Source organism: Rhinatrema bivittatum, chromosome 5 (genome assembly GCF_901001135.1).
Source record: "Rhinatrema bivittatum chromosome 5, aRhiBiv1.1, whole genome shotgun sequence".
Taxonomy (NCBI): Eukaryota; Metazoa; Chordata; class Amphibia; order Gymnophiona; family Rhinatrematidae; genus Rhinatrema; species Rhinatrema bivittatum.
Window position 1 is genome coordinate 240,857,020 of NC_042619.1, and position 21,515 is coordinate 240,878,534.

At 44.4% G+C, this 21,515-nt stretch overlaps 1 protein-coding gene across 9 annotated transcripts in view; it reads left to right on the forward strand.

Moving 5' to 3' along the window:
- SYNJ1 (synaptojanin 1) overlaps nucleotides 1-21,515 on the forward strand; it is a 222,428-nt gene that overhangs the window by 171,516 nt on the left and 29,397 nt on the right. For 7 of the 9 annotated variants that reach the window (XR_003857030.1, XM_029603578.1, XM_029603579.1 and 4 more), the window contains 3 exons: nucleotides 9,163-9,201; nucleotides 13,049-13,099; nucleotides 14,284-14,354. Coding sequence is in view for 8 of the 9 variants with exons in the window: in XM_029603578.1 (XP_029459438.1) it covers nucleotides 9,163-9,201; nucleotides 13,049-13,099; nucleotides 14,284-14,354 (161 nt within the window). In the remaining variant the exon portion in view is untranslated. The remainder of the gene's footprint in view (nucleotides 1-9,162; nucleotides 9,202-13,048; nucleotides 13,100-14,283; nucleotides 14,355-21,515) is intronic. The other 2 variants (XM_029603581.1, XM_029603582.1) reach the window with 2 other exon arrangements.

Sequence of the window (21,515 nt, forward strand, 5' to 3'; positions counted from 1 at the left end):
GAGGGTCAGGAACTGAGGAGGTACTCCATTTATTCTGTCCCATTTTGGATTTGAAAAAGGTAAACGTAGCCTTGCAGGTTCCGTGTTTTCTTATGGAGATGTTGCATACAGTAATTGCAGCAGTCCGTGAAGGAAAGTTGCTGACGTTACCTGACTGAAGCTTACCTCCATATTCCCATTCAACAGGAACATGAGAGGTTGCTGCAGTTTATGGTGCTGAGGCAGCATTTCCAGTTTCAAGCTCTCCCTTTCGGGTTGGCTACGGCTCCCCAAACCTTCAGAAAGGTGATGGTATAGTGGCAGCAGCCTTGAGGCAAGAGGGAATTCTGGTCCATCCATAACTGGAAGATTGGCTTATTCGCGCAAAGATGGAGGAGGAGTGCTTTCGGTACATACAGTGAGTGATGTACACCTTGAGTTCTCTGGGTTGGGTGATCAATGTAGCCAAGAGTCACCTGGTTCCGTTTCAGTCGTTGGGAGTATCTAGGAGCCTGCTTCGACACCCAGAAAGACCAGGGTGTTTGACAGTGGACAGGTTGTCAAAGTTGCAGATGCAAGGTGACATGTCTGTAGAGCCTCTAAGTACCAAAGGTCTGGGATTACTTACAGGTGCTGGGTTTCATGGCCTCGACATTGGATCTGGTTCCGATTTTGTCCAGGTGGAATCCATTGTCAGATGAGTATCAACTGCTGTTACCTCTTTTAGGAAAATCCAGATCCAGTCTTTTGTGGTAGCTCTTGTGGCAAAAACTGGAAAAGGGAGTGAACCTGGAGGCCCCAGACTGGGTGGTGGTGACCACAGATGCCAGCCTCAAGGGCCGGGGGGTGGTGTGCCTGGATCGTTGTGCCCAGGGTCTTTGGTCCACAGCGGAGGCGTCCTGGTCGATCATCCGGAGACCAGGGCAGTGCGCAGGGCCCTGGAGGTGTTCCTGCTCTCGATCAAGGGGCAGATGGTTCGAGTGTTTTCGGACAATGCAACAACGGTGGCATTCATCAACCATCAAGGAGGGATGAAGAGTCACAATGTGGGTTGGGAGACTCAGCTATTGTTTATGTGGGTGGAGCGTCATCTCGAGGGGATTGCAGCATCGCACATTGCAGGAGTGGACAATGTGCAGGCACATTTCCTCAGCAGGCAACAAGTAGATCCCAAGGAGTGGGAACTGTCCCTGGAAGCCTGGAATCACATCTGTGTCAGGTGGGATGTTCTTCAGAGGGACCTCATGGCAACTCGGGCCAATACAAAAACAGCAAGGTTTTTCAGTTGCAGAAGGGAGTCCAGTTTCGTAGGGCTGGATGCTCTGGTGTGCCCGTGGCCAACAGGGGTTCTTCTGTATGTGTTTCCTCCTTGGCCACTCATCGGTTAAGTATTTCGCCAGAGTGGCCACAACGTCTATGGTACACAGATCTGGTGTATCTGGCAATAGACAGGCCTCTTCAGTTGAATCACCTGCCAGGATTGCTGTGATAAGGACCCATATTTTTGGATTGGGGGGATCGCTTTTGTCTCACGGCTTGGTTTTTGAAAGGCGACGATTGCGCCTGAAGGAATTTTTGGAGCCAGTAATCTCCACTCTGCTCCAGGCTAAAAGGCCTCCTATGTCTTTGGCAAATATCAGAGCTTGGAAGGTGTTTGAGTCCTGGTGTCTTCAACATTGGCTGGACACTTTTGGTGGGAATCCCTCACATTTTGTCCTTTCTGCAACAGGGCTTGTCCAAAGGCCTAGTCCAGTGGTTCTCAACTTTTTTCCCATCATGACACACCTGACAGACCACGCTCACATGTGTGACACACTGCTCATTACAATTCACGGCGGAAATAAAAAAAATAAAGGCCCAGTATTATTTTTATTGTTAAGAATGGCACAAGGGAAAGATACATATACTGTCTGAACAGAAATTGCATAAATAGTAAACATCCCACACCAAAACAGCACCAATTTCCAGTACTCAAACAGTAAACACCTTACTTAAGAAAAGGCAACACTGAAAATATTACACCAGGCTTTAATACATCAGTACACCTCCTATTAGGAAAATGGAACAAGCCAGGCTACTATAGAGCCCTACACAGAAACTACATGCCAGCGGAAAACCTCACCTGAATCACATGTGCTGACCCTCACCTAACAAAGAATAGAGACCAAAACGCATAACTAGAAGCATGCAGACAAAAACTGAATTGGAAACTGCAACAAGCCAGGGTCTCTGTATGCAGTGTAATAAAGGAAAAAAGAAACATCACCCATCCTTATAAAACAAATCAAGAAATATAAAATCAGTAGCAGTAAAACCATACTAACAAAAAGAACAGATTATTTTAAAATAGCCGATGAATGGTATATCCAATAATTAAAAACTCATATAAACAATTTCTAGATATCAATAAAATATTTCAAAATAGACACACAGGCCCAATAATGAAAAATAATGATACAAAAAATGTTTTGCTCTGCATACTTGGGAACGTTTGATATCCAGGGCCCTGAAATTGTTTTGAATTAGCAGGAGGAGGGAAGGTTTGCTTGCAACTTTCTCCTCTCTCTTTCTCTCTCACACTGGCTCTCAATTGCTCACATATACACATTCTTTTTCTCTCTCACTTCTATAGGCTCTTAATTACACATTTACACACATTCTGTCTATCTTTTCACACTTACACATACAGGCTTTCAATCGCACACATACATGCTGTCTTTCTCTCACACACACTCTCATTCACATGTTTACAAACATGCTCTCTCTCTTTCTCTCATTTACACACAATAACATACTCAAATGCTCCCTCTCCTAAACCAGCTCTCAATCACACACAGACACACATGCTCTCCCTTTTACTTATACACACAGGCTCTTAATCATACATACACATGATCTCTCTCACACACAAAGGATCTTAATCACACACGCATAATCTTTCACACAAACAGGTATTCAATCACAAACTTACACATACAGGTTCTCAGTCATACACTTCAATTCATGCTATCTCTCACACACAGGCTCTCAATCACACACGTACTCTTTCACATATACAGGCTTCAATCATTCACATACATGCTGTCTCTCTCACACACACACACACACATCAAACACATATGCTTGTTCATTCACTCACTTTTCCCCCCCCCCCCCCCCCCCCCCCGAACTAGCGACAGCAGCAGCCTCCTCCACTTCCAACCCTAAAGGCAGCAGAACCTCCTTCATTTTCAGCCCTCGAGGAGAAAGGAGTCCCATCGGCCGCGGGGGTGGACGACGTTCTTTGTTTTTCTCCAAGCTGCACTGGTCATTCCTCCGGCTGCACCTCTCTTCTCTTCTTCGGGCCGACGCTGCCCGCACTAGTATGGTCTCTTCTTCCCATGCAATCACCCGCTGCTCACCACTTCCTCTTCTGGGCCACAGGGGGAAGGGCGGGAAGAAGAGAGCATGCCGGTGCTGCTGACTCCAGCTGTCCTGCCCGCGTTCTGCCCGGGCTATCAGCTTTTTAGGCCCAGGTAGAGGACTTATTTTGCTGGCTAGGGGGAGCAGCTGGGTCAGCGGGGCACTGGGAAATGTGGCGACACACCTGCGTGTGCTTGGCAACACACCAGTTGAGAACAACTGACCTAGTCTATAGTTCGCTCCATGTCCAGGTTTCAGCCTTTGGTTGTCTTAGGGGCAAATTGTGGGTAATGTCTTTGGCCTCTCATCCCAATGTAGTTCACTTCCTGAAGGGAGTTAAGCATTTATGGCCTCCGGTTCAGCAAGTGTGTCCAAATTGGAACCTCAACTTAGTTTTGCAGGTTCTCTGTGGGTGCCCTTTAAGACAAGTTTCTTTGAAGGACTTGACATTGAAGACAGTTTATCTGGTTGCCATATGTTCAGCCAGGTGGATTTCTGAGCTTCAGGTGCTGTTGTGTCGGAATCCTTTTTTGCGTATTGCGGGTGACGTTGTGTATGGTTCCCTCCTTTATACCGAAAGCTGTGTCTTCTTTCCATGTAAATCAGACATTTGAACTTCCAGCATTTCCGGAGTTGTCTGAAGAGTCTCTGCACGATAGAGATCTTCATCTTCTGGATGTGCATCGCACTCTTGCATTATTTGAAGGTCACGAATGGCTTTCGTCAGTCGGATCATCTCTTTGTGTTATTTGGTGAAGAAAGGAGAGAGAGCGTCTAAGGCTATGATTTCTAGATGGCTGAAGGAGACCATTTGCTTGCCCTATATTTGCAGGGGTCGCAAAATTCTGACAGGCCTCAAGGCGCATTTGACTAGAGCGTAGGCAGCCTCTTGGGTGGAGTGTCAGTTGGTGTGTATATAGGGCCATGATGTGGTCCTTGAGTCATACTTTCACCAAACATTACCGGTTAGACGTTCGGGCGCAGGAGGATGCATCCTTTGGTGAAAGTGTGTTAAGAGCGGGTCTTTCGGGTTCCCGCCCAGTGTAGGGGGGTGCTTGGATACATCCCACTTGTCTAGCCTGATCTGGGTATGAACAGGAAAGGAAATACCACAGATCAGTCCACAGACCCATCCCGTTTGCTGCCGAAAAACTGAATTTCCAGGTGATTTTGTACACTTTTTATATCAGAAATTTTACAATCTTTTCAGAGGTTGAGAGGTTGGGTTTTTTTTAGTTAAGCAGTTATCAGAGTGTTTCCTTTTGGAAGCATGTGAGCCTCCAGTTCAGGGGGTTCCAACCCTGTGTTTCCAGTTCACCCTGGAAGGGGAAATGGTTTCTACTCTTTGGCTTGGGTACAGATCAATACTGAGGGACTGCAGGTGGCACTCTCGGTTATGTAGCAGTGCCTCAAAGTTTTTCTGTGCCTCCATTTGCTGGTAGGAATGCAAAACTTACTTGTCTGGACTGATCTGTGGTTTTACAGGAATGAAAATTAGCAGGTAAGAACCAAGTTTCCTTTAGTTGTGAATGAAGGTTTAGTGTATCAGGATCCCAGATTGGTTCCAGTTGAGCTGGAGGCCCAATGGAGCAGGAGGAAACTTCAAGGTAAAAAAATATATATATTGCCCTTGTTTCTTGAATATTCATATAAAGCTATGCTTCTTGCTATCTTTGAAAATAGCACCCAAATATACTGGCAATCTTTCTGCCATAGGTTCTTAGTTGTTACCTCTTGACACAGTGGACATAGTTATCTGGGATGGTATGCAGGAAATGGTTGAGTAAAGGAAGGCTTAAACGAAAGTAGATCTATGGCGTGGTGTGGGAGCAATATTGCTTAGTACTGGTAGCCAAGGGAGATTTGTTGATTAGAAAATGGGAGTAATGAAGTATATTGTGGAATTAAGCTGCTCATTGATACATTTGCTGTCGACTGACTAATGGCACAAAATGTTCTGCAGATTCTTCTGATTTGCCACCTTTTCCAAGTTGGTCTAAAAGCAGATTACAATAAATTAACAATACATACTGATTACAATATTATCACAGTTTAAATCCCATAAGGTGCAAAACATGAAGGAAGAGGAATAGATAGGATAGGAGAGCGATGGGATAAAGGTGGTAGAATGAGAGGTCTTGGTGGCTTGGACTAGGAGTCCAGTACACAGGCAGACACCTAGTGAAGGGAGAATAAGGGTGGTAAGGCTCTGCTAGCAAGTGATAGATTTGGGAGATTGTGGATCAGAGGGATGGCTTGGAGGAAGTGGTATGTTAGTATAGTAGGCATCTCTGTGGATCTTGGCTTTGTGCAGTAAAATACAGTGGTATGGTACTGCTTACTTTGTTGACTAATTAATTGTACACCACTTTGGGTGATCTCTTTGAGGCCAGGAATGCAACTTAGAAATTTCATAAATAAATAATGATCAACTTTTTTGTTTTATTTTTTTTTAGTAGAATTAAAACAAAGCTTTATCCTCTATGTACTGAACAATATTGCTAAAATATTCTCAGTTGTAATGTTCCACTGTCTGTCAGCTGAAAAATTTACTACTAAGATACGACTTTTCAGATGCTTTAATGAACTGTCGCATTTTTCCTCTTCTCCTGGAGCTGTTTGGAACAGGTGCAGAAATAGCCTCACATGGAATGGGATTTAGTTGGTTCGTAAAGTCCTTGTAATGTGATAACCAGTATGGATTAATCCGATCTCATTTTATTTGAGTTCATATATGAGGTTTTTGATAACTTAGGGCTCAGAAGAGTGAGGCCCATTTTGTAACAGCTGCATTTTCAATGTCATTTCATTTTATCTAGAGCCATTGCTAAAATCTTAGCCACTTATACCTTCTGAAGGCTTAATTAGACATATCAAATCCTCCATAGACAAAACATCTTTTTTTTCCTGTAACTTGATTGTCATTATTAAAATCTATCCTGGATGCAGTATTTATTCTAGGTCATTAGTCTATTTCACATTCCTGCTCTTCTTTGTACTGCAGTATTTGCAAGTTGTGAAACCTTTGACTGGATCTTGAAAAACCATTGTAGTCTGAGATTTGCAAACCACATAAGTCATGCCTTTAGCTGAAGATCTAAAAACGTGACTTGTGTGGTCTGGAAAGCTCATGTGCTTACAGCATCTTCTCCAAGGACAAGCAGGATGGTAGTCTTCACATATGGGTGACATCATCAGATGAAGCCCAGTCCAGAAAACTTTTCTAGAAACTTTGACTAGTACACTGAGCATCCCCAGCATGCCACTAACCTCGCGTCTACGCGGGGTCCCTCTTCAGCTCTTCCTTTCCGCAAAGCTTTTGCCTCACGGTGGTGGAGCTCATGCTTCTTTTTGCAGTTTTTGTAATTTTTACAGTTTTTTCTCTCTCCTTCGTCGCATAGGGTCCCTCGTGTTTTTTTGGGTCCTCTGCGACTTTTCGCGGTTGATCGCCAAAGGCTTCATCATCCGGTGACCGCCAACCATTGACCGCGCGCCACATACTTTTTGCAATGGCGCCAACCAGCTTTCGCTAGTGCCCCCAGACTATGTCCATTACAGACTCCCACGAGGTCTGAATTCTGTGCCTGGGGGCGTCCCATGATGTTCGCAGCTGTGACCTCTGTGCCCAGATTACTCAATGGGCCGCCGGGCACACCTTGATAAGATGGAAAAGTTATTCGGACCTAAAAGATTGGATCAGTCATTGGCTTCCAGGTCTTCTACTCCGCTTGGGAAGGAGGTTCCAGTCTCAACCCCCATTGGGGTTCCCCCACAACCGTTCCCCAGCCCCAAGATAGGAGCCGGGGAACCGACCGCAGTCTTTGTCGCCCCGTTCCCAGTCAGGTTCCTCGTCGTTGCCATCAGTTCCAGGCAAAGACCTTGGTGATCATCGAGAAAGATCAAAGAAACATCGACATCGGTCAGCATCTTCGAAGCAAGACTGTGGACAGGCACCAGCATCGGTGCCTCCTCCAAAATGGTCTCGGGTGGAGGAGGCGAATCCCTCCGACCATTCTGAAGCCTCTAGAAGTTTCAGCAGGATCCGAGCTCCATGATCCTGATCGCCCCCGTTTTGCTCCATCAGGTCTGATTTCTGACCGTAGGAGACCTGGCCTCGTGCCTCCCCAATCTGGTTGGGGATGGCTCCGGATCTAATCACCCAGGACCGGGGCAGGCTTCGTCACCCCAACCTTCCAAGTCCTGGCTCTCATGGCTTGGATGTTGACATGGGTGACTGTGCAGGCCCTGGGCCTTTTGGAAGAGGTATCACATGTCATTCTGGAGTTCAGAAAACCCTCCACCAGGAAATCTTTCAATCTGAAGTGGAAGAGGTTTTCAACTTGGTGCGAGGGATACAGTCTGGATCCCTTCTCTTGTTCCCCACTAGCGCTCTTAGACTACCTGTTCTTTCTGAAACTGGTTCACCCGAGTGCCGTTGGGGCATACCATCGGGGCACAGATGGTACCGCGATCCCTTCTCATCTGCTTGTGGGGCAGTTTGAGGGGCTTATTACAACTAAAGCCCCCCACTCATCCTCCAGTAGTTTCCTGGGATCTCAACATCATCCTGTCGCAACTCATGAAATCTCCGTTTGAACCATTGCGATCTTGCAAGCTGAAGTACCTTTCCTGGAAGGTCGTCTTCTTGGTTGCAGTTACATCAGTTTGCAAGCTCTGGTGTAGTTACCCACCTTATACAAAATTTTGTCATGACAAGGTGGTCTGCGGACGCACTTGAAATTCCTTCCCAAGGTGGTTTCAGAGTTCCATCTCAACCAGTCCATTGTATTGGCTTCTTTTTCCCAAGGTCTCACAGTCACCAGGGTGAGCGGGCTCTGCACACTCTAGATTGCAAGCGCAAGCTAGCCTTTTACTTGGAACGGATGGAGCCTCACTGCCTATCCACTCAACATTTTGTCTCCTTTGAAAAAAACAGATTAGGGGTCACTGTCTCTAGGCAGACCTTATCCCATTGGCTCGCAGACTGCATTGCCTTCTGCTATGCACAGGCAGGCTTACAGCTTGACGGTCAAGTCAAGGCGCACTCAGTACGGGCCATGTCAGTCTCAGTGGCTCACTTGCATGCAGTTCCCATTTACAAGATTTGCAGAGCGGCGACTTGGAGTTCCCTCCACACATTTGCCTCACATATTGCCTGAACAAGGATGGTTGGCGGAACAGTTGTTTCATACAGTCCATCCATCATAATCTCTTCCAGCCATGAAAACCCAACTCTCCCTTCATGGGCCCTTTCCTTGGGTGCAGGCCTGCTCCTGTGATTAGTGCAGCACTAGTTGTTGTGCATGTTGGCACCTGTTCTCTGCTGCACATGGTGGGAGCGGCCTGAACCTACTTAATCACCCATGTGTGAGGACTACCATCCTGCTTGTTCTTAGAGAAAGCAGAGTTGCTTATCTGTACAGGTGTTCTCCAAGGACAGCAGAATGTTAGTCCTCGTGAAACTCGTCCGCCACCCCACGGAGTTTGGTTTCTCTCAGTTTGTTGTTTATTTTTTCGCAAACTCTTATAAGACTGAAGAGGAACCAGGGCCGGGCTCCCTCTGATGATATCACCTATGTGTGAAGACTATCATCCTTCTGTCCTTGGAGAACACCTGTTAAGGTAAGTAATTCTGTTTTTGGGTTGGCCAATGAACGGTTTCTCAGTCTATGAAGATTCCCATTTTCCCCGGGCCCAATTTGGCTGCTAGAAGTCTGCATTACTTTTAACTATGTTGATGTTCTTTTCTTTCTGCTGCATCCTGTTCTTATTTGCTATTAGGGGCTAGAAGTCCAGCGCCTGCTAGAAAAGAATATGGAGGTAACAGCAATGTCCTCACTTGTAACACATCACCAGTTTGTGAATTTTGCATGGATGTTGCATGAACATTATATTACTGTAATTCCATTTTTCAGTCTAAGACTTCATTCTCTAGGAAAGTTTATGGAGAATAAAGATAGATGCATCCCAAAGAAACAGCAGCCAATCCTCAGCTGCTTGCTTTGCTGCAGAATCTGATATTGGGAAAACAGGCAGGAGCACCCCTAACTTCAGCAGAATGCACACAGTGTTAAATTATTAATTTGCTTCTATCTCTCTTCAATCTATTCATTCCTCTCTGCTAACCATCTTGCTTTAAATCTTTAATAAACAATATCATACATAATTTTAGGGCAATACCCTCCTTATACAATACCAAAGTCAGAGCAACTTCTGGGTGATACTATTTCCATCTTATCTACTGTCTATAATCTTGGCGTCATTCTCAACCCCACTTTTTCCATGTTACCTCACATTAGAAATTACTGTTAAGAACTCCTTCTTCAAGTTAAGGATGTTACGACACTTGAAGCCTATATTACTGACAATTAATTTCCGTACTGTTCTTCAGGCTCTTCTTTTTCTCTCCCTTGATTAATGTAATTCCTTGTATGCTGGACTCCCACAAAATTCTATCCATGCTCTACAAATCATTCAGAATGTCCTGATTCGTCACCACTTTACTCCAGTTTAAGAGATTTACATTGACTTCCCATATCTTTTCAAATTAAGTATGATATTGTCATATCTGTTCTCAGCCTTTTATATAACTTGAAGTCCCCACTAAGAATTCACACTCCCATTCAAATGCAAAGGTTCTCCAGTCAGTTTTTGTTGGATGTTCCCCCTCCTAAGGCAGCCAGACTAGTGTCCACACGCAAACACTCCTTTTCAATCTTCCGGCCGATTCTTTGGAATTCACTCCCCCTTTCTCTGTGCCTCACACAGGACACAAAGATATTTAAACAAGCATTAAAGACTCACTTATTCAAGGAAGCCTTCCAATAATCCTAGCTTTAGTCTACCTTGCAGTGTTTGTAATATTATCTTAGAATGGTTTGTTAGTTTGTTTATTGCCATTTTTATTATGAATGTTTTTACTATACCCCATCCCGAATGTTGGCGGGACGGGTAACAAAAGTTTTTAAATAAATAAAATACACTTGTTTTTCACTAGCATTCCTGTATAAGAGAATAAAATATGTTCTACAGCTGAAATGATCAGTGATGATTTTAATTTTTAAGTATGAGGGATAGTTTTGTGACATTGTGCATAAGTCAGCTGGAAAACATGCACATAAGTTATCAGTTTTCAAAGCAGACTTATGCACATTATCCCACCAAATCTACTCGCTCACACTTACACCTTCTGTTTAGTGCACAGAGATTTTTCAGGAAAATTTATATGCATGGTTTGATTTTCAAACATTTGCATGTAAGTGAATACCCTTCCCCCAGCTCCATCCCCCAAAAACACCTCTGCTCAGTCCAGCTAAACTTGTGAACAGGACATATGTGCATTAGTAACTTTACCTGGTTTTATAAGACTTGTTTAACTCTGTATTGCAGAGGCTTACAGCTGTTTTCCTTTCGTTATTTATTTATTTTAAAGTTTTCTTCACGTATTCAAAAAGACAGCACATTGCACTGCATTTAGGGGTAATTTTCAACCAGTGTAAAGTCTGCAGGTACTCTTTAACTGCATACTTTAATTTTTAAAAGTGAAAGTATGTAGATACATTTGCTTTGAAAATTATCCCAGCAGAACTGCTGTTATTTGGTACAGCAGTTTTACCAAGAGAATTTATGTGCACACTTTTTAAAATATACCTGCCCAGACTCCATGCCCTTGGACAGCTTCTTCCCTTTATGCATAAAAGTTCACGGATACAGAGGATAACTTTTTCAAACAAATGTGCATGGCAGCATATATGTGCGTATTTGACCGCGAACAGATCTGCGCTAGCATTTTAAAACCTGCACATATGATATACGCTTATAAAATGTCTCTACCTCGCAACATAGGCGTGTATATACGCTTACACACAAATACATGCAATGCGCTGAAAGAGCATCTATCTGCATTGAATGAATGTACTTTCCCTACCTGTTTTAAAAAATATACCTGTATATTATATTTGCAAAAATAAAGGACTTATATATATCATGTATTTTAAAACAAAAGGACAAGAAGGAATTTAGCAGTTTACTGGAGTCCACCAGTTCCCCCAGTCCTTCTCCAGGTCATCGAGCCCCTCCTGGTTCTTCAGCCTGAACTCCCTCCAGTTTACCAAGACCTCCCATGCAGCCAATAATACACAATAAACATGAGGATTATTAGGTGTAACGTTAAGCAAGTTGGCTAATCTATGTGTATAACTGTTGGTCCTACCTTGGAACACCCCTAGACCGCTCCTTTTTTGCATGCTTGTGTGTGTGTGTGAAAGTGAGTTAATAGCACATTTAAAACCGGAGAAAATGTTTTACTCAACACACAATTAAGTTCTGGAATTCATTGCCAGAGAATATGAATAAGGCAGACAGTTAGTATAGCTGAGTTTAAAAAGGGTTTAGACAAGTTCCTGGAGAAAAAAATCCATAAACTGTTATTAACCAAGTAGACTTAAGAAATAATCACTGCTTATCACTGAGTGATCGCAGCATGGGATTTATTTACTGTTAGGGATCTTGCCAGGTACTTGTGACGTGGAATGGCCACAGCTGAATACCGGCTACTCGGCTTGATGGACCCTCAGTCTGACCCAGTATGGCAAATTGTTATGTTATTAAGTCAACAGTACTAAGAATACAGCACATCTCAGTAAAATCAACATAGGACTAATTAGATAAGAATGCAAACATCTCAACCTAATAGGTTGTAGTAGCACTTTTAAGACACTCCTATAAGATGCCAAGCAGTTTATAGAATGCCCTTCTGCCCTCCTCCCGCATAAGGGCCCGTTCCAAGTACTCTCACTACTCTGCTATCCCTCTTTTTCGCTCCTTTTTTCTCCACCCCTTCCTGATTGCTGATCCCACTGTGGCTTCTTCCCTCCACCCCTCACCAGGGTCAGTGCAGCCTTTTTTGTCACTGTCAGGACAGCCAGAGTGTATGGAGGAGTGGCCACAAACGCTCCTCAGGATCATCACCCTGCTTGCTGCTGTCTTTGGTTATGTGGAGCAGTGGCCATTGAAGGTGCTGCAGCTATGCTCCTTCCCTCCTCCTCCTGCGGCACAGCTTTCGGCTTCTTCTGGTGGCAATCAGCTACACTCTTCCCCACCTTCTCTCTGAGCCACTTTGGGCTACTTGAGGCTGCAGTCTTCCTGTCCTCAGCATGGGATCAGGCAGTGGGGATTATGCAGCAGCAGCAGCCTTAAAGCAGAGCTCTTCAGAGTTGAGGTTTCTCAGCAGTTGCACCTAGGTTGCCTCCCTCTTGGTGGATCCCCTATGATGATCTTGGGGACCCCAGGTTGGGAACCACTACTTCGGAGTGTATTTTTTTCTCTGGCTGTGTTTTTAAAGGGACAGAGGTATTTCATCCTGGGGGATCTCTGACTAAACATGCTTTCTTCAGAGAACAGTAGTTATAGGTATGTATTCTTTACTGCTATAAACTGTTCAATTGAACACTGTTCTTGGAAAATTCTCCTCATCTATTCTGGTGTCTCCTCTGTTTACCCGTTGGAAACCTGTTGTCTCCATTTGTAAGCTTTTACTGCACTTATGCCATGTGAAACTGACTTTTTAATGAACTTAATGTGTGTTTCTTTGCTTTCTTAACTTTCCTTTTGTAATGTATTACTCCCTCTGTGCAAAATATAGCTTATCTGTTCTTTCTCTGAAAAGGTGCTGGAGCTCCTCCCAGTCCCGGGGTGGCTAGGAGGGATGTAATAGAAGGTAACCGAACTTTGCCTTGAAACCAATCTGAATTTCATGCACTTTTAACATTAGATAGTGTTTAACATTTATACTTCAGGATGTCAGACAATTCATAGCACAGCCAAGTGTGAGTTGCAGCTAAATATAAATTGTAACAGTCTTGAACACTGCTATGCTCACTTCCTGAGGAATCGGTAGATGGCCATAATCACCTTTTTGAACACATACAAATAAAACCAGAGGTACTATATAAATGGCTTTAATCCCCGCTGCATCTCTCAAAGGATAGTAAGTATCTGAATCAAAGGGAAGATGCAAAGTATCTCTTCTCATAGGTTAACCAATAAGGTAATCTCAACGGCAAAAACTACCCCCTACATAAGCATACATTGGTTTTCCATTTCCATTCTGTAGCTTTAATTTTCACAAACGTCTGGTTTTATCTGTCCTGATTGAAAAAGATAATTGTTTAGTATTGCTGAAGGTTCTGTTTTTCATTTTGTATTTGTTCAGAAAGAGAAGTTTCTGGTGGTCTGCTGATTCTTCAGATTGTTAATTTGGCATAGTTTGAAAGACTGACAAAAAGATATATTTTGTTACACATAGAAACACAGAGCAAGATGGCAGATAAAAAAAAAAATCATACAGCCCTTCCAGTCTACCCATCCACATCTCCTGCTCAGCCTTACACTCCCTAGTTATAACTTTTTTAAAATGCCCTGTTGTGCTTAGGTAATTTTAGATACACATCTTGGTTTCTGTTGAACTTTATTACAAATGTATGTTAGGAAACTAGAAATAGTCTATAATGCTGTAGACATATGTCAAGGCATTTTAGAAACACAGTATATTTAGATTTAAGACATTATTACAAATTATTTTAAGAATGTGCATGATGACATTTGCATCATTACTGAAACTAGTCCTGATGCTGAGCTGCTTAAAAATCTCATTGTATGTCTCTTAAAGAGAGAGAATGTGCAGAAAAGAAAGTGGCATTTCCTGCAGTTACTGCTATTTCTGAATAGATTCCATTTGTGCCTGGTGTTTTCTCATACTCTTTGCTGTGAAATATCTGAGAAAAAAAATAAAAACAAGAAAATCCATTTTACACAGCTAGTTACCCACATCTCAGAAATCTGATGGATTAAAAATGCTCCTAGTTTGTAAAGTTAATAACCCCATAACTTGATTTCTTTCAGTGCGCAGTCAACCTCCTGCTCAAATCGGACTCACAAGCACAGGCGTTGGTGCTTACAATGCAGTCAGACCGGTAGGCATTTAAATTTTACAGAATTATTAAGAAAGGAAAGGGGTTTTGTTGTGGTCTGGGTCATTAGGGTTTTCCTGGTAGATCTCTAGAAATCATTATCTGCCATAGGTGCATATTCTCTCTTTCCCATGCTCTCTATCTCTCCACCAATCACAAAGTCAGTTGGTGAATGCAGGCGCACCCAGTTTTGGGCTGGATGGGAGACTTCACTCCAATTTAAACCTGTTCACATCCCTTGAGCCTTGCTATACATAGAGAAGCTTGAGGAATTCAAAATGTATTTTTTGTATTTTAATATATTTTATGTAATCCGCCCTGAGTGTGTACTAAAAGGACCGATAAGCCCCTATCTGAGAGGACTCTTGACAGACCAATTGTCCGAATCCAGGAAAACATGCACTCCCAATCTGCAGAGGTGCGCCCTCAACACGGGCAGATATTTTGTGAAGACACGTGTAGCCAACGCTAGCCCGAACGACAACACTCTGTTCTGGAAGTGCTGTTTTCCCACCACAAATCTGAGATACTTCCGGTGACCTGGGAAGATCTCGATGTGAGTACATGCATCCTTTAAATTGAGGGAGCATAGCCAGTCCACCTTTTGCAGGGGGGGGGAGGAATCAGGGTGCCCATGGAAACCATCTTGAACTTTTCTTTTTTGAGATACTTGTTCAAAGGATGGGATGGAGTCCCTCTGATCTCTTTGGAATCAGGAAGTACCGGGAGTAGAATCCCTGTCCTCTTTGCCTTGGTGGAACAGGCTCAACCACTCTGGCTGTTATGAGGGTGGAAAGCTCTCAAGACAGTAGCTCCTAATGTGCTATTGGCCCCCAAAACGGGCATGGGGGGCTATTTGGTGGGACACCCAATAGGTTTAATTGGTACCCTTGATTGACGATGGACAGAGCCCACTGATCCAAGGTTATACTGGGCCACCGATCTGCAAAGACCTGTAGCCTGCCCCTGACCGGGGGTCCAGCATCTTGGGTGTACAGGTGGCTGGCTGATGCTCCCTATGATCAAGTCAAAACCCTGTCCCAGGATTTAGCTTGGGAGCGCTCTGTTGCCTGGGATGGCAAAGTGAGCTCACCGTTTGCGAACAGGAGTGAGGGGCTGGAGGATAGTACTTCCTCTGACCCTGCCTCACAGACCTCCTGGCTGAAGAGGGGCAGAGAGCTGCTGGAGGGTCTCATGGTGATCCTGCAACTGGGCCACCGTCTCCTTCACTTTATCTCCGAAGAGATTCTCTTCTGTGTACGGCAGGTCAGTAAGTCCTGTACCTCCATTCGGAGATCCGAGGCCTTCAGCCATGCCATTCTGCAGGCGCCGATTCCTGCTGAAGAGACTCTCGCTGCCATTCCGAAAACATGTAGGTTGAACAAACCTTGTGGTTCCATACTCCAGGCCCTGATGCATCAGCAATAAAAAGGGGTCTTGCTGTTGTTGAGGCAGTCGCTTGGCTGCCTCTTGCACCTGCTTCCAGAGGTTGTGTGAGTATTTGCCCATGTAGAGCTGGTAAGAGGCAATACAAGCAATGAGCATGGCCATTTGGAACACTTTCCTCCCAAGAGCATCCATTGCCCTATGATCCTTGCCCGGGGGCATCGAGGCACGGGTCCGAGAGTGCTTGGCCTACTTGAGAGCGGATTCGACCACTACCGATTTGGTGTGACAGCTGACTTTCTCGAATCTGGTAGCCTGTTGGATGAGAGAAACCCCATCCACCTTCCTGTTGACAGGAGGTACTGTGAGGAGGTGCGCCCAGATCCTCAGCAGTAACTCCCTAAAGATCTCATGTACCAGGACCTCCATGATCTCCTTAGGAGCCTCCACGAACTGGAGGATTTCTAGCAAGTTATGTCTGGCATCCTCCTCAGTCATTAACTAAAAAGGGATGGCCTCTGCCATCACCCATACAAAACCTGCAAAGGTCAAGTCCTCCGGAGGAGACCTTCACTCATCTGGAGGAGACTGTTCTGAAGGGAGACCCTCTGAGGAGGATTCTGCAGTGTAGCATCTCCAGGGGTCATACGGGGCCTCATCCTCACTGTAGTCCACAGGATATGGGGCCCTGGGTGCTCAGCGTTCGTCCAGAGGCACGGGCATCTGTGACACCAAAGCCAGCCCCAGCAAAGCTGACGGGGGCTGCAGGCCTCTGTGACCCTGTGAGCCTCGATGGAACTTCCTCCTTGGAGGAACTTGCAACGAGCACCATATCGGTCAGGGAAAGCATCGGTGCCCCACTGGGCATCGATGGCTTCCCGGGAACCGGCGCCAACTGGATTGGTTATACACCGATAAGTACGTTGAGCCGTTCCAGCAGGGCGAATGCTGGACCAGCACCATCCTTGCTGCCAGTCTGATGTCCTGCAATGCCACCTGGACCCTCTGCTCCAGCTCTTCCTCAAAGGTTGCCAATGCCAAACAACTGAGAGGCAGGAGGGGTGGCCAAATTTTCCTCAGATCCCCGAAGTGGATTAGCAACCGGCACCAGGACCGGAGACCATCATGGACCCCCGGCATCGATGGAGGATGGGCACTCCTTGCTGCAGGGTCGCTTCAGGGGCATCAGGGCAGGAGCCGGCGCCTTCCCAAGGCCCAGCACGGTGCATCGAAGGTGACCGGTGCCGATGCTTCCTTGGCTTACCTTGGTACTCGGCGCCCGATCTTTCTCTAGTGCAAAAGTCGATGACAATGAACCCGACCGCCTCAACCTGGAAGAGGCCGGTCCCCAGCACTCCTATCTGCCAATGGCATCGATGGAACCGATGGCCCCGCCAATGCCGATGGCTCGGTGTCCATCAGTGCAGCTCCCAGGTCCATTAGTGCAAATGCCACCAGTGTCTATAGCTCAGACTTCCTTGACCCAAAGAGTTTCTCTCATCTTGTCGAGCCAAGCATGATGTCCTTTAGGGGTCATCTGGCACACATGCAGCAACCTCGAACGTCGTGCAATGCCCTCAGGCAGAGGACACCTCATGAGAGTCCATGATGGTCCTCGAACATTGGGGGCACCATAGGAAACTGGTCAAGGCCATGATGAACGAAAAGAAAGGGGAAAATCGAGGGACTGTGATGGCAGGCGGTCAACGCCAGCGGGCACCAAGGCACGGCTGCCACAGGGGGGTACAGAAGCATAATTACTTACCAAACCGCTGAAAAACCTGACTGGGGATACTAGAGGAAACAGAGAGGGACCCATGTTTTATGAAATTGCGAGAAAACCTGAAAAGGACGGTGAAAGTGTTTTCAAAGGCAATTTCTTAAGGAAAAGCCAAGAGCTCACTCTACCGCAAGGCGAAAACTCCATGGAAAAAGAGACTGAAGAGGGGCCTGGAGTGGACACATGAAATAGGGTATGCTGGACATGCCCAGTATGCTCAAAGTTCCAGAAACTTTGACATAAGTTTTTTGTGCCAGGCTCTATCCAATAATGTCACCCATGTGTGAGGACTACTATCCTGCTTGTCCCAGGAGAAATATTTTATACTAAGAAAACATTTTCCTTAACATAAAATGCCCTTCCACTAAGGAATAGGGGGAATGCATAGATGACAGTAATTTCCCATTCATAGATAATGGGTATAGGGGGGTCCCATAGAAGACAGGAGACATAAGAAGTTAAAAGGTGTTTCTGGGAGGATAAGGCTGTAGTAGAAAACTTCAATTTAATTCTTCGCTTCAGTCTTCACTGCAGAACCATTTTTTTACACGACGTATTTGAGGAACTGAGGCAAATCACCACTGGTGAATTTTAAAAGCCCTATGAGCACCAAAGCCGGGAGCTATGTAGAGAAGTCGGGCAGGTTTCCGCAGCGTGGATTTTAAAAAGCATGCACATATCTCCCGGTATGCACACACAAATTTTTCGACAAAAAGGGGCAGGTCATGAGCATTTCAGGATTTCTCAGTTAATCCAGTGTGTAAATACATGCACAAGCATACGTCGAGGTCCCCTACTGCGTAACTTTGCTTCTGCTATAGATGGCATGTAGATCAGAAAACAAAAAAAACCTAAAGTGAGTGGGGTTTTAGGGATCGGGGCTAACAGGATAAAAGGGAAGCTAATTAACAGGGGAGGTTAGGAAGTCTAATTCCTGAACTGGGAACGAACTGGTTTAATTGGTAATTGCGTCAGCTCGATGTCTACTGAAATCCCCCCACTTACGCAGAGGAGGCCGGATTAGCACGCATATGCATGCATCTATATAAAATTGCACATATGTTATAAAATGGATGTGTCATTTGGCGCGAGCCAGCAAAAGCGCACACGTGCATGCCAATATCAAAGTTACCATCTTAATGTAAACAAGTAAGCATGGATTTAGCAAAGGGATGTTTCGCCTTACCAATCCATTAGAATTCTTTGAAGGTATAAATAAAATTGTGGATGTTTTAATTGTTTTATATATTTGAATTATGTTTTGTTTGCGTTGCGTTATTTGTATGACTAGATTTGTTTTATAATTATTTTACTGTTTGTTTATATGTAAACCACTTAGCATTGTTTTTCTATTATAGGTAGTATATAAAAATGTGTAATAAATTTAAAAAAAACCAAAAAGGCTCCGTATGGTGTGTATCTGAATTTTCGGAAAGCATTTGACAAAAGTCCATCTTGAGAGACAGTTTAGGAAATTAAAAAGGCATGGGATGGGAGGGACTGTCTTATTGTGAACTGATAACAGATTAAACGATAGGAAATGAAGAATAGGTCAGATTTCCCAATGGGGAGAATTAAATGGTGGAGTGTCCTAGGGATCTGTACTAGGACCAGTGTAACTTATTTGTGATCTGGAAAAGGGAGCAGTGAGTTAGATGCTCATATTTACAGGTAACCCGCAAATTTTCAGAGAGGACAATATTCAGCTGTGGGGCATCCAGTTAAGTCAAATGGATATATTTATCTGGCTAACTTATACCGAATATATCCAGCTATCAGAAAGGGAGCTGAATAAGTTTATTTAGCTAACGTTAGGACTGCTCTGAGGAGACCCTAAATGTAGCCAGCTAAATTTGCTCTTCCCCAGAATGCCTCTGTATGGCCTCTGACTTATCCAGCTAACAGGCTGATACAGTACAGTGCACTCCGCCGGAGTGTACTGATAGCCCGCATTTGGACGCGCTAGCTTTACCCCTTAGTCAGTAAGGGGTCGAAAACGCGCATCCAACTCCCCTCCTCCCCCGAAACTAATAGCACCCGCAACATGCATGTTGATGGCCTTATTAGTTATTCCCGCGCAATTCAGTAAGTAAAATGTGCAGCCAAGCCGCACATTTTACTTTCAGAAATTAGCGCCTACCCAAAGGTAGGCATTAATTTCTCTTGGCACCAGGAAAGCGTACAGAAAAGCAATAAAAACTGCTTTTCTGTACACTTTCCGACTTAATATCATGGCAATATTAAGTTGGAAGTCCCAAAAGTAAAAAATAATTAAAAAAAAAAAAAATGTTAAATCGGCCCGCAGGTTGAAAACTGGATGCTCAGTTTTGCCGGCGTCCGGTTTCCGAACCCGTAGCTGTCAGTGGGTTTGAGAACAGACACCAGCAAAATTGAGCGTCGGCTGTCAAACTCGCTGACAGCTGCCGCTCTTGTCAAAAAAGAGGCGCTAGGGACACTCTAGTGTCCCTAGCGCCTCTTTTTACTGCGGGCCCTCATTTAAATACTGAATCGCGCGCACAGGAGAGTGGCCTGTGCGCGTGCCAGGAGAGGTGGCACTCGCCCGCGACTTTTACTGAATCGGCCTGTAAGTAATTAACCACCTAATTATTTAATTGGACAAGTCAGAGGTGGTGAAACCTGCAAGATTTGTTAAACCTGCAGTTTTTCCGGCTAAGTCCAGAACTTAGCCAGACAATCTGTTTAAATACGGACCTCAAAGTACGTTTAAACATAAGCAGAGTGTGAGGAATTTCAGGAGAACCTTACAAGACGGGAACTGGGAAATCTAAATGGCAGGTGAAATTCAGTACAGACAATTGCCAAGTGATGTACATTAGGGCAAATAATCGTAACTATGGGAGATAACTTTCTAACAACAACCCTCCTAAATTTGAAATCCAGAATAACATTTCTGCATAGGGTAACCTCGATGGAGCGGCAGTTACTACCCTTAACAGAATGTTTGGGGGTGACTGCATGGAGCCGCAGTTACTACCATAAGCAAATTGCTGGGCAGACTAGATGGACCATTTGGGCTTTATCTGCTGTCGTTACTATATTACATGTCAAATTGGCTTTGAAAATGATCCCATCAAGTCTAGCTGCACACAATTACACTTGCTAACTTGTGTACAGGATTTTTCCAGGAAAATTTAACCACATACTTTTGAAAATGTAAAAGTATACACTTAAAGACAACCCATCTCCACCATTGTTCCCAGGAATACCTCTGCCCAGTCCAGATAGATGTACATGTATATATGACATTAACCCGCATATCAGGCGGACAATTTTGTAAAAGGCCATTTCTGCAGATAAAGCACTGGTTTACCTCTGGAAATGCCTTTGAAACTTACCCTCCCTGTGTTTTCTGGGTTATTACCCAGAAAAAGGATCTTGGAGGCAATGTGGAGAATACATTGAAATCCTTTTGTAGTTGCAGTGTAAAAAAAAAAAAAAAGCAAATAGAATGTTAGGAATTATTCCGAAGGGAATAGAGAATAAAACTGAGGATATCATATTTTCGCTGACTACATTCAGATACTCCTTCCCATCACAGAATCACTGCAAAACACTTGGGCACATTGGAATAATTGCTTACAATCCATCAACACTTTGCTATCCAGCCTGAACCTCATACTCAATACAAAGAAAACAGAAATCCTCATCATCTCACCTGACGAAAACCATACTCTCATCAACTCCCAAAGCGCAACACAATTTGCAAAATTATCTATTAACCACTCCCCTTCCGTCAGAGATTTAGGGGTGCGTCTTGACAACCAATTCAACCTTAAATCCTTCGTTATCAACACAACTAAAGAATGTTATTTCAAACTTCAAGTGCTAAAAAATCTGAAACCACTCCTCCACTTCAGTGACTTCCGTCTAGTAGTCCAGTCTATAATTCTGTCTAAGTTAGACTACTGCAACTCTCTACTGCTAGGTCTTCCGGTCTTATCTACAAAACCCCTACAAATGGTGCAGAACGCTGCGGC